Source organism: Protomyctophum parallelum, assembly GCF_964188405.1.
Source record: "Protomyctophum parallelum genome assembly, chromosome: 7".
NCBI lineage: Eukaryota > Metazoa > Chordata > Actinopteri > Myctophiformes > Myctophidae > Protomyctophum > Protomyctophum parallelum.
The window spans coordinates 4,876,042-4,894,124 of NC_139705.1; the positions used below are offsets into that span (position 1 = coordinate 4,876,042).

At 43.3% G+C, this 18,083-nt stretch overlaps 1 protein-coding gene across 2 annotated transcripts in view; it reads right to left on the reverse strand.

Moving 5' to 3' along the window:
• The window catches only part of ap4b1 (adaptor related protein complex 4 subunit beta 1), a 31,321-nt gene extending 13,881 nt beyond the window's left edge, over positions 1-17,440 (reverse strand). For both annotated transcript variants that reach the window (XM_083769602.1, XM_083769601.1), the window contains exons 1-10: positions 17,359-17,440; positions 15,990-16,117; positions 14,626-14,850; positions 11,558-11,688; positions 10,533-10,680; positions 7,964-8,276; positions 6,309-6,407; positions 6,020-6,131; positions 3,822-3,905; positions 1,916-2,019 (exon numbers count right to left, since the gene is read on the reverse strand). In XM_083769602.1, the coding sequence (XP_083625728.1) occupies positions 1,916-2,019; positions 3,822-3,905; positions 6,020-6,131; positions 6,309-6,407; positions 7,964-8,276; positions 10,533-10,680; positions 11,558-11,688; positions 14,626-14,850; positions 15,990-16,102 (1,329 nt within the window). In that variant the 5' untranslated portion in view covers positions 16,103-16,117; positions 17,359-17,440. The remainder of the gene's footprint in view (positions 1-1,915; positions 2,020-3,821; positions 3,906-6,019; positions 6,132-6,308; positions 6,408-7,963; positions 8,277-10,532; positions 10,681-11,557; positions 11,689-14,625; positions 14,851-15,989; positions 16,118-17,358) is intronic.
• Positions 17,441-18,083: the final 643 nt, after the last annotated feature.

The window sequence follows — 18,083 nt, forward strand, 5'->3', positions numbered from 1 at the left end:
ATATTTCTAGTTGTAATATTGTAATTGTAATATAATATTATATAATTAATATCAAATACTACCTGACCTGTATTGACATGTAGGCCTATGAGCTGTTTGAGAGTGTAAAAGTGCTATATAGCCAGACTGGATTACCAGCCTATAGGTGCCCAGACGGCCACGCCAGCTGCCCGGGACTATTTCTTTTTTAATAGTAATAGAAAAAGGAACTGTTTTGGACATGCACTCCCGACAGTGATGAAATCAGACTTAACCCATTTAGGCCTGATGTCGAAATAAATAAAAAATGTCTTTTTTTCCGAAAAACCTCATCAGTGGTTCTCAATATTTCATGTCAAGGACCCCAAAAATTATATGTAATATGCCGCCGACCCCCATCTGAAAATATGTTGTTCCACGGACCCCCTCAGAAGCAAAGATTTGAGTTAAAAACTGGAAAAAAAATAATATTTGAGGCAAGTTTTCACGATTTTTCGAAAATAGCAGACCTAAAAGCTCGTAGCACGCCATGAGCTTGTATATCTGCTATTTTTCAATAGCTAAAGTATAACAATGCTTAGTTAACCCATTTTGGCGCGGGAACCCCTTTTGTTGTTAGCATTATGCTCAGGGCTGCACATAAGTGGTGCGCCAGTGCGCATGCGCCGTCAAAATTCATAATGCGCTGTCAATCAAGCGCTGGGAAGCGCTTCTGCGTACCAACAGCTGGGGCCGCACAGAATTATTATCATGGCCAGAATACTAGCACATTCTGTGGCGAGAGCATTTTCCACTGACTGCCACTCAAAGTAGCTACTACTGGCTAATCACAGCACGTCTTGCACAAGTACACTGGCCATTGTGGCTAATCACAGCGCGTCCTTAGTCAAACGAGGGAGGTTCCACTCTATGGGGAGGATTCCAAGCTGCTCACTGCTTGTTTTCCGGGTGCTGGAGCAAGTTGCTCGTGTGCGATGCAACTTGCTCGTGTGCGATGCCGTCTCTCACGGACTGGCACTGCTGCACAATATGAAGCTTATCAACATGACAACAGCGTATCCCGACATACTGTCCCTTATTATCGTAAAGTCGGGTAGTGTACACTGTTTATTTTGCACAGAGGAGCCATGTGTGTCTGACTGTCTTGACTCTGTGTTGACTGTGGACATCGCCTCTGCTAAAAACAAGAGGGAAGCCTGACGTATGCTTCGCCGTACGTGTCTTATGTTAAACAAATAGGCAATAGCTGATCTGCAAGCTCACAACGTGTCGACCTCCGCAACACGTTGTGAGCTAGTAGATCGGCTATTTAAATAAATAAAAGTATCTAAATATTGCTTTGATGCTCATATTATCCTCATAGTATTAAGAAGTTTGTATTAAAATATGCATATAGGGCTGGAATACACATGGACCTATAGCTGCAATTTGCAACTCTAGATTTATTTGTATAATGGGATGAATCTAGAGTTGCAATACTCTCCATTGACTCCCCAGTCCCCACTTATCCAATAAATATCGTTTTGCCATAAGTTATTCATGCATCCCTCTTTTATCCATTCCGGCGAGACGGGTCGCCGCATTTTAGGAGCACCAAGTAACTCCTCCAGGTGCTCCTCTGAGTACTAGACCAAAAAAGTTGTGTGCAGCCCTGATTATGCTATGCTTTAGCTATTGAAAAATAGCAGATCTACAAGCTCATAGCGCGCCACTCGGTGGCGCGCTATGAGCTTGTAGATCTGCTATTTTTGAAGAATCGTGAAAAGTGACATGAAAGCGTTTGAGAACGACTGACCTAGAAAAACACGGCTTTTTCAAGAAAACAGTCCGGATTTAGAAGACATTTGCAGAATCGTTCCCATCGTCAAAATGGGTTAACACCAAAAGGGGTTCCGGCCGCCCCCCAAAATGGTGTTAAGTTGGCTTTAGCCCTCACCTGGCTATCCTGCAGGATCTCCTCACAGCCCTCCAGAGCCTGACACACGGCGTCACTACACTGGGGACACACCCACACCAGGTCACGCATCGTCTGGACCACCGCTGGAGAGAATGAAAGTCCACACGAGTATTAGGCTATTGGCATAAATACACCAGTGGTTCTCAGACATGTTCATCTATACTCCATGCCTATGTTGACGAGAGCACAGAAACAGCTCTTCTCATAATGGTCTGATTACAGCGAAAAAACTAATTCTGACACACTGGAAGAAGGAGGCATTTAAGCACTGGTTAAATGAAATGACTAGTACACTTCATCTTGAGAGAATAAGGTATTTCCTGAGAAACAGGGAGAGACAGTTTGATAAGGTTTGGCTGGCCCTTGTCCATTACCTGAGTAGAAACGATTAATAGACAGGATACCACTGATATGGTTGACTGTACGCCATTTTCTTTTCAGATGTTTTCCATGAGCTTTCTATCATCTTATTATATAGTATGCAGTGTCACTGAGCAGTATGGGTGGGAGGGTTAAGGGATTTCTTTCTCTTTTTGTCTTTCATTTTGTTTCATAAAAAGAAAAGAAAAAAGGATTTCATATCATAATGTTTAACAATTTATAATCTGTTCAATAAAAACATATTTGACAAAACGTATTCATCTATGTCAAGGAGTCAGGACCTGATAACTGATACGTACAGTATGAAGTTGGCCACGTGGACCCACATTTTTCAAAAGATAGCTGATCTACAAGCTCCCAACACATGGGTAAGATGTGCTCAAAGTTACATAAGTAATAGACAACAATTTGTCCAAATGGGAAATTGAACGTCTCTGAACGTAAACATTACCTGCGGTGTCCCACAGGGGTCAGTATTAGGACCCGAATTGTTCATTCTATTATTATAAATGATATTTTTAAAAGGTATCAAACATTTTAAAACTAGTTGTTTTTGCCCGACGACACAAATATATTTTGTGTTCAGGAGATGATTTAAACCAGCTCATAACAGCAGTGAAGTCTGAGCTATCAAAATTTAAAAAGAAAGTTTGACAAAAATAAGTTATCACTAAACCTGAGTAAAACTAAACTATTTGGAAATCGAAAAAGAGATATAGAAATTAATTTAGAAATAGATGATGTAATGTCCTAGTGTACAGAGTCTCTGCTGGAAATCCCAAATGTGGCGCGAATCTTTGAATATATATTCTTTCAAAGTTTTTAACTAAAATCTTTGCTTCTTGGGTGTCCCTGGAACGACATATTTTCAGATGGGGGTCGGCGGCAAATTTACAGATAATTCTGGGGGTCCTTGACATGAAAAAGGTCGAGAACCACTGACATATAGAAACATGGGCTTTTCAGAAAACTGTCAGGATTTAGAAGACATTTTGAAGAATCGTTCCCAGGTCAAAATGGGTTAATACACGTTTGTAGGACCATGATAAACACTTATAATATTTTGTAAAACCAACATGTCATGAAAGCTTTAACCCATTCTGTACGGGAACCCGTTTTGGTGTTGGCATTATGTTATGCTTTAGCTATTTAAAAATAGCAGATCTACAAGCTCGTAGCGCGCCACTCAGTGGCGCGCTATGAGCTTGTAGGTCTGCTATTTTTGAAAAATCTAAGAGCGACTGACATTTTTAGAATCTGATCTCAGGTCAGAATGGGTTCATCAGACCAGTGTGTGTCCAGTGGAAACCTCGTATGAATCTGATCTCAGGTCAGAATGGGTTAATAAGTAAGTAAGTAGTATGGGGGGCGGGGATTCACAAGAACTGTACTGAAAGAGTCAGATGGAGAAGGGAAGAGATTAGAAAATATGACGACACATTGCTGCTGGGGACATTGCTGCTGGTATTGAAAATGGAATGTGTGTGTGTGTCTGTTTTCCTACCAGAGGTGATGTGTTCCTGTTTGAGTCCCAACAGCCCGGTGAGAATGTCCAGACATTTATCACTGTAGCTTCGCCCTATACGACCTACGCACGCACGCGCGCGCACACACACACACACACACACACACACACACACACACGCACGCACGCACACATACACACACAACACAGGGAACGCATTCATCAATGCTGCAAGTGACTAAGCAATGAAAAAGCGCGCCACTCGGTGGCGCGCTATGAGCTTGTAGGTCTGCTATTTTTCCAATAGCTAAATTATAACATAACGTTTCTGGCTATCCAGCCTTCATCGGTGTGATTGATGCTGATGAAGGCCGGATAGCGGAAACGTTTGTCTTTTGATTCATCGTGCAAGAATACAAACTAAAATGCAATCTTGGTGTGTGTGTGTGTGTGTGACCCATTACCTTTTATTGCCATAATATGATTTGAACGGGTATAAAGCACCATACAGTACAGTGGTCACAAGAAAAGTTATCTAGTGACTAAGCAATGCCCTCATTTAATTCACTCTGAAATACTGTTAAATGCAGCTTTCATAAGGCAGTATAGTGAAATTAGATACTATTCCAAGACAACGATAGCTCATCTATTGCATTCGTATCGAAAATATGAAGTGGCTTAATGAATGACATGTTGACTGTCACTCCGTGAACGTGCGGATGAAATGCAGACGACAAGCAGACGTCTTGTTTGCTAAATAAATGCGTTTGGCAAGTCGGCCGTGTGGTTGCTACTTTTGAAAAACCATTGAAAGTGTGTCTGTGTGGGGTTTTAAAAAATATTATACAACGCAAAGAGCTTGTAACTAAAATAATAACTACCGTACATTGAATCTATTGGAACATACAGTAGGTTATTTTGTCATTGTTCCCCGAATAATATAAATATAAATAACAGTTTTGGACGTGTAGTACAAGGTTTCCACCCGAGACAGTGAGGATATTCTTGGCCATTGGAAACATACTTGATGAGGCTCATTAGTCTCATTGGTAGCAGCCTAGCAGGAGACCAAGGTCACTCCTTCCTTACAGCCATGACTGAGTACACTCTCCCCAAGCCCATGGCCAAGGCAGGAAACAAACTAAGCCCTCCTCACCCAGGCCGTGGACATACACAACAGGCATCGTGAAAGGTCAACACCTGGCATATTTACTGACATTACTAGTCTAACGAGGTCTAGGCCAACCGAGCGTACAGCGGAAAAGACGTCCATTTGCTGTTCACAGCATCTCTTGGGTGTGTTTTGAAAACGACCGGCAGTCAATGAAAGCCCCTTTTTCACATTTATAATTCCTCACCCCAAACAGAGCAACCAAATGCCGTTATTATCACGTTGAAAGCAACGCGTGACGATATTATAGGGGTGCACCTTGAGACTTTTATTTAAGCCATTTTGGGGGCGGGGACCCCTTTTGGTGATTTAAACATTATGTTATAATTTAGCTATTGAAAAATAGCAGATCTGTTTTTTGCTCAAACAGGAATTATTGTATAGATATAACCTGGAATGAGTGGGGAGCTGAGCTATGTTATGCTATGTAGTGTTGGACTAAGGTATAACATTTTAGCTTTGTCTGTTTTTGTCTTTTTTTCTCCTTGTTTCTCGTTTTTTGTTTGTTTAATTTTTCTTTTCTTCTTCTATAAATGTAATTTGTTTGTTTTGTTGATTGTTATGCATATCTTCAATAACATTTTGGAATACATTGAGATAAGGATAGGCACTAATAAGCTTTAAGCTTCTGCCTATGCCTTTTCCATCACCTAAAAAGAAAAAGTAAACTGTTTTGTGTAATGTCTCCCCTCTGAAAGATCGAAATAAACTATTCATTCATTCACACAAGCTCATAGCGCACCACCGAGTGGCGCGCTATGAGCTTGTAGGTCTGCTATTTTAGAAAAATCGTTATAAAGTGGCGCAAATCATTGAATATATATTTCAGAGCGAACATTTTTAACTAAAATATTTGCTTCTGGGGGGTCCCTGGAACTACATATTTTCAGATGGGGGGTCCGTGGCCCAATAGAGATAATTCTGGGTTGTCCTTGACATGAAAAAGGTTGAGCACCAACTGACACAGAAACATGGGTTTTTCAGAAAACCGTTAGGATTTTAGAAGCCTTTTTTTTTATCGACCGCAGTCCAAAATGGGTTAATTTGGAGTGTTTGTGTTTTTTACCTATCGCCGAGATGGCAGCCTGTGCTGTTTCAGGGCTGACGTCAGTACAGTATCCCTTAAGCTCATCAAGCACCGACGCCACGTTCTCATCGTTCACCAGCTCCACCAGCACCTGGAAAACACCACACTCATTACGATGTGTACTTACTGTGTAGGCTTATGGTGCATTGTTGTCATATGAGCATATAATATAGCTACGAACACATCTAAGCCATTTTCATCAAGAATTCCTTTGAGGGTTTTCTGAGCACAATTCTAATCTAAAGCGTGAAGTAAAAATGTACCCCACCTGCATCTTCCTCTGCTTGATGTAAGCCGGCTCTGCGTAACTACAGAAGAAGCGTTTGTAGTGGGAACCCATCAGGCCAGGAAGGGAACGCAGGAGCAACTAGGGAACAACAAAACAAGAAGGTTCTTTAACCCCGTCCCGTTCTGACCCGAGATCAGATTCTAAAAAATGTCTTCTACACGCCGACAGTTTTCTGAATAAAGCTGTGTCTCTGACCTGAGATCAGATTCTAAAAAGCCGTTTCTGTGTCAGTGGCTCTTCGATTTCTCAAAAATAGCAGATCTACAAGCTCATAGCGCGCCACCGAGTGGCGCGCTATGAGCTTGTAGATCTGCTATTTTTCAATAGCTAAAGCCGCCCAAAATGGGTTAAAGACGGAGAAGAGAACTACAAGGAGAAGAGAACTACAATCTGGTACCACGCGCCCACTTTCAAAACAAATATGGGTGAATTCTCCTTCATTCTACAGCACTGCCACCCGAGCGTGGAATGCCCTTACCCTCAAAAAATGCAGTTCACTTGCATCTTTTAATGAACAGCTGCATTACTTAAGTTAATTTAAGTCTACACAATTAGAAAACTTAAGAAAACATGTTATTTTGATCAACATGGCCTGTTATCTCTCGTAATGGTACCATTGGCCAACATCAATACAGTTCTTTAGTTTGGGTCTGGAAGGCTAAATGTCATCAAATGGTGGTTCCGTGGCTCAAATGCAGAATAAATAATGGACCTTGATTAATTTGCGATTAATCACAGTTAACTATCGACAATCATGCGATTAATCAGATTAAATATTTTAATCGATTGACAGCCCTAATTTAAAATAATAATCTTTCTCCTGGTATATCATAGTAGTAGTACCTGTTGATCATATTTTAGGGGCGGGGTCACGGTACTCCCTCTTTTATGTCTCTCAAACGCGTCCCCCTTTTTTCCTACCCGATTTCTCCCCTTTGTTGTGCTTTAGCTATTGAAAAATAGCAGACCTACAAGCTCATAGCGCGCCACCGAGTGGCGCGCTATGAGCTTGTAGGTCTGCTATTTTTGAAAAATCGAAGAACGACTGACATTTTTAGAATCTGATCTCAGGTCAGAATGGGTCAATCAGACCAGTGTGTGTCCAGTGGAAACCTCGTATGAATCTGATACGTTTCAATTTTGTGACAGCCGATGGTCCACGCAGACCGACCCCCCCGCACCTAACGACACCCCATGAGACAATGGCATATATTTGCATTGCTATAGAGGGCTATGGACTGTGAATGGAATGAATCCGCTTGCCCAGTGTGTGTGCCCTTGCCTGCACACTAATAGCAGTACTTGGGTTTGGTGGTGTTGGGGCGTATTTATCTGAAATATCTGCGCGCACATGCACTCACCCATGCGCAGGCACAAGCAATGTCTAAAAATGTCTTCTACACGCCGACAGTTTTCTGAAAAAAAGCTGTGTTTCTGACCTGAGAGCAGATTCTAAAAAGCCGTTTCTAAAAAGCCGGTTTTTCGATTTTTCAAAAATAGCAGACCTACAAGCTCGTAGCGCGCCACTCGGTGGCGCACTACGAGCTTGTAGGTCTGCTATTTTTGCTTGTAGATCTGCTATTTTTCAATACACTCTCTCTCACTCTCGTCCCCCCGTCCCCCCTGTCTGTCACCTGTATGTGGCAGAGCGCGGTGAACCTCATCTCCCGGGACGCGCTCCCGCAGGCGGCCAGCAGAGGGCCCCGCACTCGCTCCAGCGCCGACAGGCTGACCGCGGGGAGGTCCCGCCCCCCCGAGGAGAAGGAGGAGGGGCACGTCAGGGCGAGGAAGAGGCCGAGCGTGGCGGCCATGACCGGAGGGTGGGGGCTGAGGAGCAGCGGGTCCAGCAGCGAGAGGACGTCGAAGAGCTCGTCGTCCGACTGGGGCCGGCAGCGCCGCAGGAAGCGGAGCACCTCGCACTGGCCCCACACGTCACACTCCTTCAGTCTGGAGGGGGGGGGGGGTTATTATGACCTTTTAACCCGTTCTGACCTGAGATCAGATTCATACGAGGTTTCCACTGGACACACACACTGGTCTGATTATAACCCATTCTGACCTGAGATCAGATTCTAGAAATGTCACAGTCGTTCTTTTTCAAAAATAGCAGACCTACAAGCTCGTAGCGCGCCACTCGGTGGCGCGCTATGAGCTTGTAGATCTGCTATTTTTCCAATAGCTAAAGCATGACATGATGCTAACACCAAAATGGGTTCCCGTTCAGAATGGGATAAACACCACAGCACATGGGCGAACAACTGCACATACAATGCACTTAATCCATTTCATCAATCTCAAAATTTAAAAAGAAAAAAAATCTTCTAAATCCTCCAGTTTTCTGAAATAAATATTTTCACGATTTTTCAAAAATAGCAGACCTACAAGCTTTTCAATAGCTAAATTATGACAATGTTTAAAACACCAAAAGGGGTTCCCGCTCCAAAATGGGTTAAACGCACTTAAGACACACAGACACACACACCTACGCTAAGGCTGTCCCCAAACATTCCTTTTTTTAACTCGAAAGTATATCTCGGCGAGAATGCGATATGCATAACAAAGAGTACTATGTTCATGTTGTGTTTACATTGTATCTTTTGCAACTGCCCGTGTGCGTGTGGGAAGCATAACAGTGTGGCAGAGTACACTGCCACAATGTGGCCACAATGTGGCAGTGTTGTACCGCCGAGGTTCGGAGCTCAAAGGTTACTTTTTAAATGAATTAAGACACAAATGGTTCGGATGTTCGCTCGAAAAGTCTTGCCGAAGTTCGAGTCCTAAAAACAGGGCTAGGGTACAGCCTTAACACACACACACACACATACACGTGCACACACACGCGCGCGCTATGGGCTCCATTTTCGTCACCGCTAAACCACTTATCCCTAAACTTCTTTACCTTTTTTTTTACTATTTTGAGAAACATTTTTGAATAGTTCACCTAGCCAATCTACATTGACACGTTTTGAGCTTGTAGACTGGCCATTTTAACCATTCAAAAATGTTTTGCAAAATAGTAAAAAAAATAAAAAGGCAAAGAAGTTTAGGGATAAGGGGTTTAGCGGTGACGAAAATGGAGCCCTAAAGGCCTATTCATAGTCTGGATTTTCGGTGGTGAGGTGACCACCCCTCCGGTGGTGAGCTGACCACCGGAGCTGAAATAACGTTGAGCGCTGGTGAGTAAAAACAGAGAGAAGGGCTGGAGCGGTGGCGGTGGTTTGCTCTTCGTAAATCCGTAAATCCAGACTATGTATGAGCCTTTAAGGCTCATACATAGTCTGGATTTACAGTGGTGGGGTGACCACCGAACTACAACATGACGTCACGAGCCGACTATGTATGAGGTGGTCACCTCACAACAGTAAATCCAGACTATGAATAGGCCTTAATAGGGGATTCACACTATGGTCCCGGGTGCGCACTCGGGACCACTTGGCAGATGTTGTGGTAGTGTGAATGACGCGTACCGTTCCAGGGAGCGGATCGCCCAACCGTCCCCGGGACCGCATGGGGGGAGGGTCTCTGGACCGTTGAAGTGTATTCAGATACGGATCGTTCCAATGTGAATGCATGCGTACCTAAAGAAGGAAGTGGACTGTTTTTTTTTAAAGAACGTGACTTAATCTCTAGTCGACGAGCCAAGCCTCAACAAAAAAAACACAGCCGCTGCACGACGCGTAACACCAGCGCATTTCTCAATGCCGCCCGTCTCCTGTTGAATCTGCGTATACGCGCAGCACCGCAGTACGCGCTGATCTTATTCTGCGGACTACACGTGGCTCTTGGGCTTTGCTTGGCACAGTTTCCAAAGTAAAACAAAATAATAATAATGCTGAAGTAGAATCCATAGCAAACTAATACACTGGAGCACAGAACTGACTGACACAGTGAATAGCAGGCAGGCTGACAGTGAAGTAGTATAACGGCAAAAAGCCAAAGAGGCAATGCAATGCAGTGTGTCTGGATTTATTTGAGACAATGTCGCAGAGTTGATGGTCAGTGTCCGTGCGCGCCAGCCATCAACCGCCGTCTGGAGGATTAAAGTGTGTTATGCAAGTGTACCCGGGTGCGCTGTTGAATCTCGGGCAATGTGAATCATGGCCATCGGGGACCAGGCAACCGTATTCGGAAACGGTTCCAATGAAACGGATTCAGTCCGTCTCAGTGTGAATCCCCTATGAGTCTCCATCACACCAAACCCACCTGTTGAGGAGGTGATGAGTGATGGGTTTGTTGATGACCACGCCTCCCTCCTCCCTCAGTATCTCTTCCAGGGCTCGGAGGCAGTTGACCGTCACCACGGGGTCAGGGTCCCTCAGCAGACTGTACAGCTCATTCACTACGGCAGCGTCTGGGGAGGGGACACAGTCTTTTGTAGTGTGGACTGTGGCGTGTTTTTCAGATGCGCTGACAATTTTGTGATACACACGCGCACACACGTGTTATCGCACAGACGCACGCATGCAAGTACATGAGCTTTTACACCCAAAAAGTAGTCTTAACCCATTTTGGCCTGACGTAGAATTTTTTTAAATGTTTTCTAAAGAGTTTTCTGAAAAACCTCATGTTTCTAGGTCAGTGGTGCTCAATATTTCATGTCAAGGACGCAAAGATTATTATGTCATTTGCTGCCGACCCCCATCTGAAAATATGTTGTTCCAGGGACCCCGCCAGAAGTTAAAAACCTTCCGAAAAAATATATATTCCAAATTTGCGACACATTTTCACGATTCGATCGAAAATAGCAGACCTGTAGATCTGCTATTTTTCAATAGCTAAATTATGACATCATGTTTAACCCATTCTGAACGGGAACCCATTTTGGTGTTAGCATCATGTTATGCTTTAGCTATTGAAAAATAGCAGATCTACAAGCTCATATCGCGCCACCGAGTGGCGCGATACGAGCTTGTAGGTCTGCTATTTTTGAAAAATCGAAGAACGACTGACATTTTTAGAATCTGATCTCGGGTCAGAATGGGTTAATCAGACCAGTGTGTGTCCAGTGGAAACCTCGTATGAATCTGATCTCAGGTCAGAATGGGTTAAAACACCAAAAGAGGTTCCCTTCCCGCCCCAGAATGGGTTTAAGTAACAAGAACAAGAGGGACAGCACAGAAAGACACGTTTGTCATATAGGTGAGACGTCGGTGAGACATAGGTGAGAGACGTTGGTGAGACATAGGTGAGACGTTGGTGAGACATTAGGTGAGACGTTTGTGTCTCACCTATGTCAGCGTTGGGCTGGAGGTTGTGCAGTTTGGCCCAGCCCAGTACGGCCACTCGTCTCACACACGCCGCCCGGTCCTTCAGTCCCGCCGTCAGCGGCTGCTCCACATACTCCGCCAGGCCAGGTAACCTGAGACAAGATATAGGATGTTTTGCAGCCAAATTACACTCGATATTATGCCAAAACAATGTCTGACGGTTTACACTTAAGATTCATATTCTTATCCCATTTTGACCTATTTATTCAAAGATCTGTGCCGCATTTTTTACGATTTTTAAAAAAATAGCAGACCTACAAGCTCGTTGCGTGCCACTCGTTGGCGCGCTACGAGCTTGTAGATCTGATATTTTTTTTAAATAGCTAAAGCATAACATGATGCTTAAAACACCAAAAAGGGTTCCCGCCCCAAAATGGGTTAAATACATTTTCATTCTTTAAAATGTCTCTGAAATTATATGACGACTGGAAACCAGGCAGTATACGATTGTAAATGGTGTATACATTTGTATACTTTATTCATATTAGTTTGAAACTCAACTTTTGTGTGGCTCCTGAATTTCCCACACGAATCAATAACGGTATGTAAACGTTTCAAATTAATTCACGCACTGCTTAGTATTTATTTTATTTATTTTTTGGAAGCATAGGACATAATATCAGTCTTCCTCACGAACGCTTACCTCAAGACTGTAGAGTGTTTATATACTCATTCTGTCTCAAAGGTGTCTCGGTGGCTAGCTTGAAAATATAGCCGCCATTTTGATTGATTGATTATCACCCACAGCTGTGGGTGATATTTCAGCATGATAACATTCCAGGAATGTTAAGGCTGAAACACAGAGCAACTTTTTTCAACGAAAAAGGTGAAATGTTCCTTGAACTACGTATACTGCATGACGCATGACAATTCTATAAAACGATATAAGAGAATGCGTGTTCCTCACAAGGTCACCTCATTCTTGATAAGTTAGTTTATAATAATAATAATAATAATAATAATAAAGCTTTATTTATATAGCACCTTTCAAGAACAAGGTCACAAAGTGCTTAACGACAAAGGAAACAATAAAAAACACGATACTAATAGCACAGCAGTGGATAACAGATAAGAAAGTGAAAAATACATCAGGAAAATATATCATGACATATACATAATACATAACGAATTAACGATAAAAGATTAACAGCAGCTTTATAGAAATGAGTCTTCAGGAGTGATTTAAACCCCATTTTGCGCGGGAACCCCTTTTGGTGTTAGCATTATGTTATGCTTTAGCAGTAGAAAATAGCAGATCTACAAGCTCATAGCGCGCCTACGAGCTTGTAGGTCTGCTATTTTTGAAAAATCGAAGAACCACTGACATAGAAACATAGCTTTTTCAGAAAACTGTCAGGATGTAGAAGACATTTTTAGAATCTGATCTCAGGACAGAATGGTTTAAAACGAGGAACCGAGTCGGGAAGCCTGACCTCCAGGGGCAGGGCGTTCCACAGTAAGGGTGCACGCCTGCACAGTCTGGTCGCCTATAGTTCTTTTGTGACCTGTTGTTATTGTGAGTAGAGCCTTGCCTGAGGACCTCAGCTCATAGGGGTCGAGGAGGTCCGAGATGTAGGACGGAGCAAGGCCGGTCGTGGCCTTGAATGTAAAAAGCAGTATTTTAACCCATTTCGACCCGATACCAGATTTTACAAATGTCTTCTAAATCATGATAGTTTTCAGAAAAACTTATGTTTCTATGTCAGTGGTTCTCAAACTATTTCATGTCAAGGAGCCCCAGAATTATAATGTATTTGGCCGCCGACCCCCATCTGAAAATATGTTGTTCCAGGGACCGCTCTGAAAGAATATATATTCAATGATTTGCGCCACATTTTCACGGTTTTTCAAAAATAGCAGACCTACAAGCTCGTAGCGCGCCACTCGGTGGCGCGCTATGAGCTTGTAGATCAATAGCTAAAATTATAACAACGTTTAAAACACCAAAAGGGGTCCCCGCCTAAAATGAGTTAAAGTCAATTCTAACGGAGATGGGCAGCCAGTGGAGGGTGGCCAGGATAGTTGTGGATATGCTCAAACTTTCTTGCCCCTGTTAAGAGGCGGGCTGCTGCGTTCTGGACCAATTGTAGCCGGTGAATGGATAATGTTTTTGGAAAAACAGTAAGTAGTAGGGAGTTGCAATAGTCTAGGCGTGAGCAGATGAAAGCATGGATAACTTTAGTTACGTCGGGGCGTGAAAGGAAGAGTTTGCTTTTGGCAATACTGCCGATGGAATTATTTTAGGATTCCATATTTAATAACGATAATTTAGAAAGGACTGTATAATTTAATAACTTCGATAGCAGAGCTCTAATAGAACTGTATAAATACTTTTTAAAGTAATCAAGAGTACAAATAACTACTCAGTACCAAAAATGGTTCTAAACCTTTTAGACTATAAAGTTACTACTTATCTTTAACAAGAATACTTTAGGAGAATGATCAATACAAATATAATACCTTAAGCATGAAATACTTTTAGAAAAATACCTTTAACCCATTCTGAACGGGAACCCATTTTGGTGTTGGCATCACGTTATGCTTTAGCTATTGAAAAATAGCAGATCTACAAGCTCATAGCGCGCCACTCGGTGGCGCGCTATGAGCTTGTAGGTCTGCTATTTTTGAAAAATCGAAGAACGACTGACATTTTTAGAATCTGATCTCAGGTCAGAATGGGTTAATCAGACCAGTGTGTGTCCAGTGGAAACCTCGTATGCAATCTGATCTCAGGTCAGAATGGGTTAAATACCCAAAGATGAATAAATGAGTCCGCAGAAAGAACGGCGATCCAGTCAGAGCTTATGATGTTTCAGCCAATTCATTTTGGTTCAGAGAGCACAGAATAGGTCCACATACAGCCAAAATAACAGATCTACAATATTATCCATCAACTGCGAAGGTGGTAGAATGAGGACTGGACTACTTTTTTGTTGACATGGCCCTCCAGGGAGAGGTCGGAATCTAGGGTGACGCCTAGGTTTCTATCTGCAGCAGGTGTTTACTATTATCATCAATACCTTAATTACCTTAGATTGGTCATGTTCCTGAGTGCCAGGCTGCGGACCATCGGGTTAGGATCCTGGCAGTCTTTCCTCAGAGTGTTGATGACCAGCAGAGACAGCTCTGGGTTCAGGCTGGCGTAGGAACACAGGAAGACATACACCAGTTTCTTCTGGACCACGTCTGCCGTCGCACACGCCTTCACCATCTCACTGAACAGACCCGAAACGTCCAAGCCCTGGGACATCACCCTGGAGGGAGAGAGAGAGAGAGAGAGAGAGAGAGAGTCCACATGACAAGATGGTCACATATTTCGTCAGGTCACCAATTTCACCACAACACCTGGAGTGAACGAGTGATCGAGTGTGAGTGAGCAAGTGGCTGAGATTCTGGGTATTGGAATCCATTTTGGACTGAGGTCAATTAAAAAAAGGCTTCTAAATCCTAACATTTTTCTGAAAAACCCATGTTTCTATGTCAGTGGTGCTCAACCTTTTTCATGTCAAGGACCCCCAGAATTATCTCTATTGGGCCACGGACCCCCATCTCAAAGTATGTAGTTCCAGGGACCCCCCAGAAGCCAATATTTTAGTTAAAAATGTTCGCTCTGAATGTATATATTCAAAGGTTTGCGTCGCATTTTCACCATTTAAAAAGAATAGCAGACCTACAAGCTCGTAGCGCGCCACCGAGTGGCGCGCTACGAGCTTGTAGGTCTGCTATTTTTCAATAGCTAAAGTATAACATAATGCTTAGTTAAAACACCAAAAGGGGTTCCCGCCCAGAATGGGTTAAGGGTATAATTAGGGTGTGGTTAGAAAAGGAATAAATAAATAAAAGGAGACATAAGAGATGTAATGTAATGTAAGAGGGTCACAGGAATGCAAGTTCATAAGGATGGCAGTGGCACATGATACTGTCTGTATCTACAGTATGTGTCCATATTACACCCTGCATACAATCTTTGTAATCTTAGAGATAGGGTGAGAAGTTCAGTCACACGACAGAGACTCGGAGTAGAGTCGCTGCTTCTTCGCCTGGAAAGGAGCCAGCTGAGGTGGTTCGGGCATCTGGTTAGGAAACCTCTAGGGAGGTCCTCGAGGCACGTCCAACATGGGAGGAGACCCCGGGGCAGACCAAGGCGCAGTTGGAGGAAACACATCGACTCACTGGCCTTTGGAACGTCTCGGGATCCCCCCCAGGAGGAAGTCACTAATGTTGCTCTGGAGAGGAACATGTGGAACACTCTGGTGGAGCTGTTGCCCCCGCGACCCCACTACGGATAAGCGGTTGAAGATGGATGGATGGATGGATGGATACAAGTCCTAGGCTTCAGAGTGAAAGAAACAGCTGCAATATACAGTAAACCCTGCACAACAATGAATCATACCTAATGACTTTGAGGATGGTGTTCCTGTAGCGCAGAGGGTCAGACTGGACATGGGGGTTGGACAGGGCTCTCTTAAGATCCTTGACCGTCTCCTCGCTTCCCAGGTAAGGCATGTTGGCTTTAGTGCTCTGACAGACAGACAGACACACAGGTACAATTACAAATAGGCTATTGCAATTTGTGATATATGAATACTACACAGGAAAATCCTCAGTGTGAATAGAACTCCAGAGTATAGAGTCATTTATTTGGTACATAACCAAATGGACAAATAATTATGATAAATGAATGGGAATTTTACTGTATTGCGTTACTGGTATGAACACACAGCATAACACTCATAATCCTCTTATATTTGAATTATACATCATGTTTTACAAAATGAACCTTTGCTCACAGAAATCGAGGTCCATTTGACAAAAGGGGAGACCTTAGAGTAGCCTAGCCCTCCAAGCAGAACCCAATGGTACTGAAGTTTCTGACTTTTTGACGACACAGACCATTGGGTCCTGTTCCAGCAGTATCCTGCCACCTGGTACGCAGCCATACATGAAACATAAACAACGTGTTTATGGCCTGTCTGCGCTCTTTGACGACCTTTTTTCGTGTGAGGTATATGTGAAGTATAAGTACCCATACATGCCGCTGCGAATATCTCCTGTGGCGCGGAAGCCGTTAAGTATTTTTAATCTTTGTTTGAGCGATTTGCTCGCTTTGATTCTTCTCTTCCTTCCTTGTTTATTGACACCTCATTGTACCGCCTATCTGGCTAGCTAGTGGCGCTATAGCTATGACAGAGCAGATCAGAGGCAGGGACGTAGCCGCACAAGACAACGGCACACCGGGAGGCGGTACAATAAACGGTAAACAAACAAGAAGAAATAAAACGACCAAATCGGTCAAACAAAGATTAAAAATACTTAACGGCTTCTGCGCCACAGGAGATATTCGCAGCGGAATGTATAGGTACTTAAAGTTCCCGAATTCAGAATAACGCAGATTCAGTCTTAGAGAGCATGTTTATCATCCGCGTTCCAGAATTCCCATACGAAAATATAGTCATGAACAGGGACCCTACATAAAACTCATCAACATTTCAGAAAAGCTTTATGTAGGGTTACGAGAGGGGCTAAGAGTAGCCTAGCCCAACATTTTAGACTCTCGTAGAGGTTTTTTTCGATTCAAAAACCTCTACGAGAATCTAAATTTTTGGGCTAAGATCAGCCTACAGATACAGATGTTTTTTCAATGATTAGCCAACAAAGAGGAAACTTTCACTCTTCCTTAAAGACAACATATGACAGGTCAACATAACAATGCAATGTTCTAAACAAATACGTTCATTTATAATATATATATATATATTCACCTTTAAATCCACTGGGAGGATTCTATTTAAGGCATTTTGTTGATTCGTTTGTTTACAATCTAGTCGCGGCACACACTTCCGCAATTCTTCTTCTGCAACTGATGAATTAATCTGGATCAATGTATGGAGCCATCTACTGGGCAAAAGGAGTATGAACACTTAAAATACATAATGGTGACGTTTATTTTTCCAGGGCAGACCATTGAGCAAGCTCTTTTTAAGGGACGCCTCCACCTCTTGGTACCACAGCACCTCAAAGGCCCTTAAAACAAGGCTCCAGACCTCCCAAAACAAACTGGTCGGGCTCCTACTTGGCCTCACCCCCCGAACCCACCTCACCCCTGCCCACTTTGACAGGCTGGGATGGCTTAGGGTCGACGACAGAGTACAGCATCTTGCAATGGGTCTGGTCCACAAGATTCGATACACCACCAAGATACCCATGTACCTGTCTAAATACTTCCTTAATGTAAACGAAGTCCACACCCACAACACCAGAGGGAGTGCAACAAACCATGTACAACCCAGATTCGGCACAAACAAGGGACTAAATTATTTTCGCTCCTATGCCACCAAAATGTGGAACGCCCTACCAACAGTCATTAAGACATGTGAATCCCTTGACTCCTTCAAAACCGCTCTCAAAGGGCACCTACGGATGGCTGCAATTCGAAACTGGCCTCTGTAAAATCTGAATCCCCCCCACCCCCCCACCCCATTTTCCC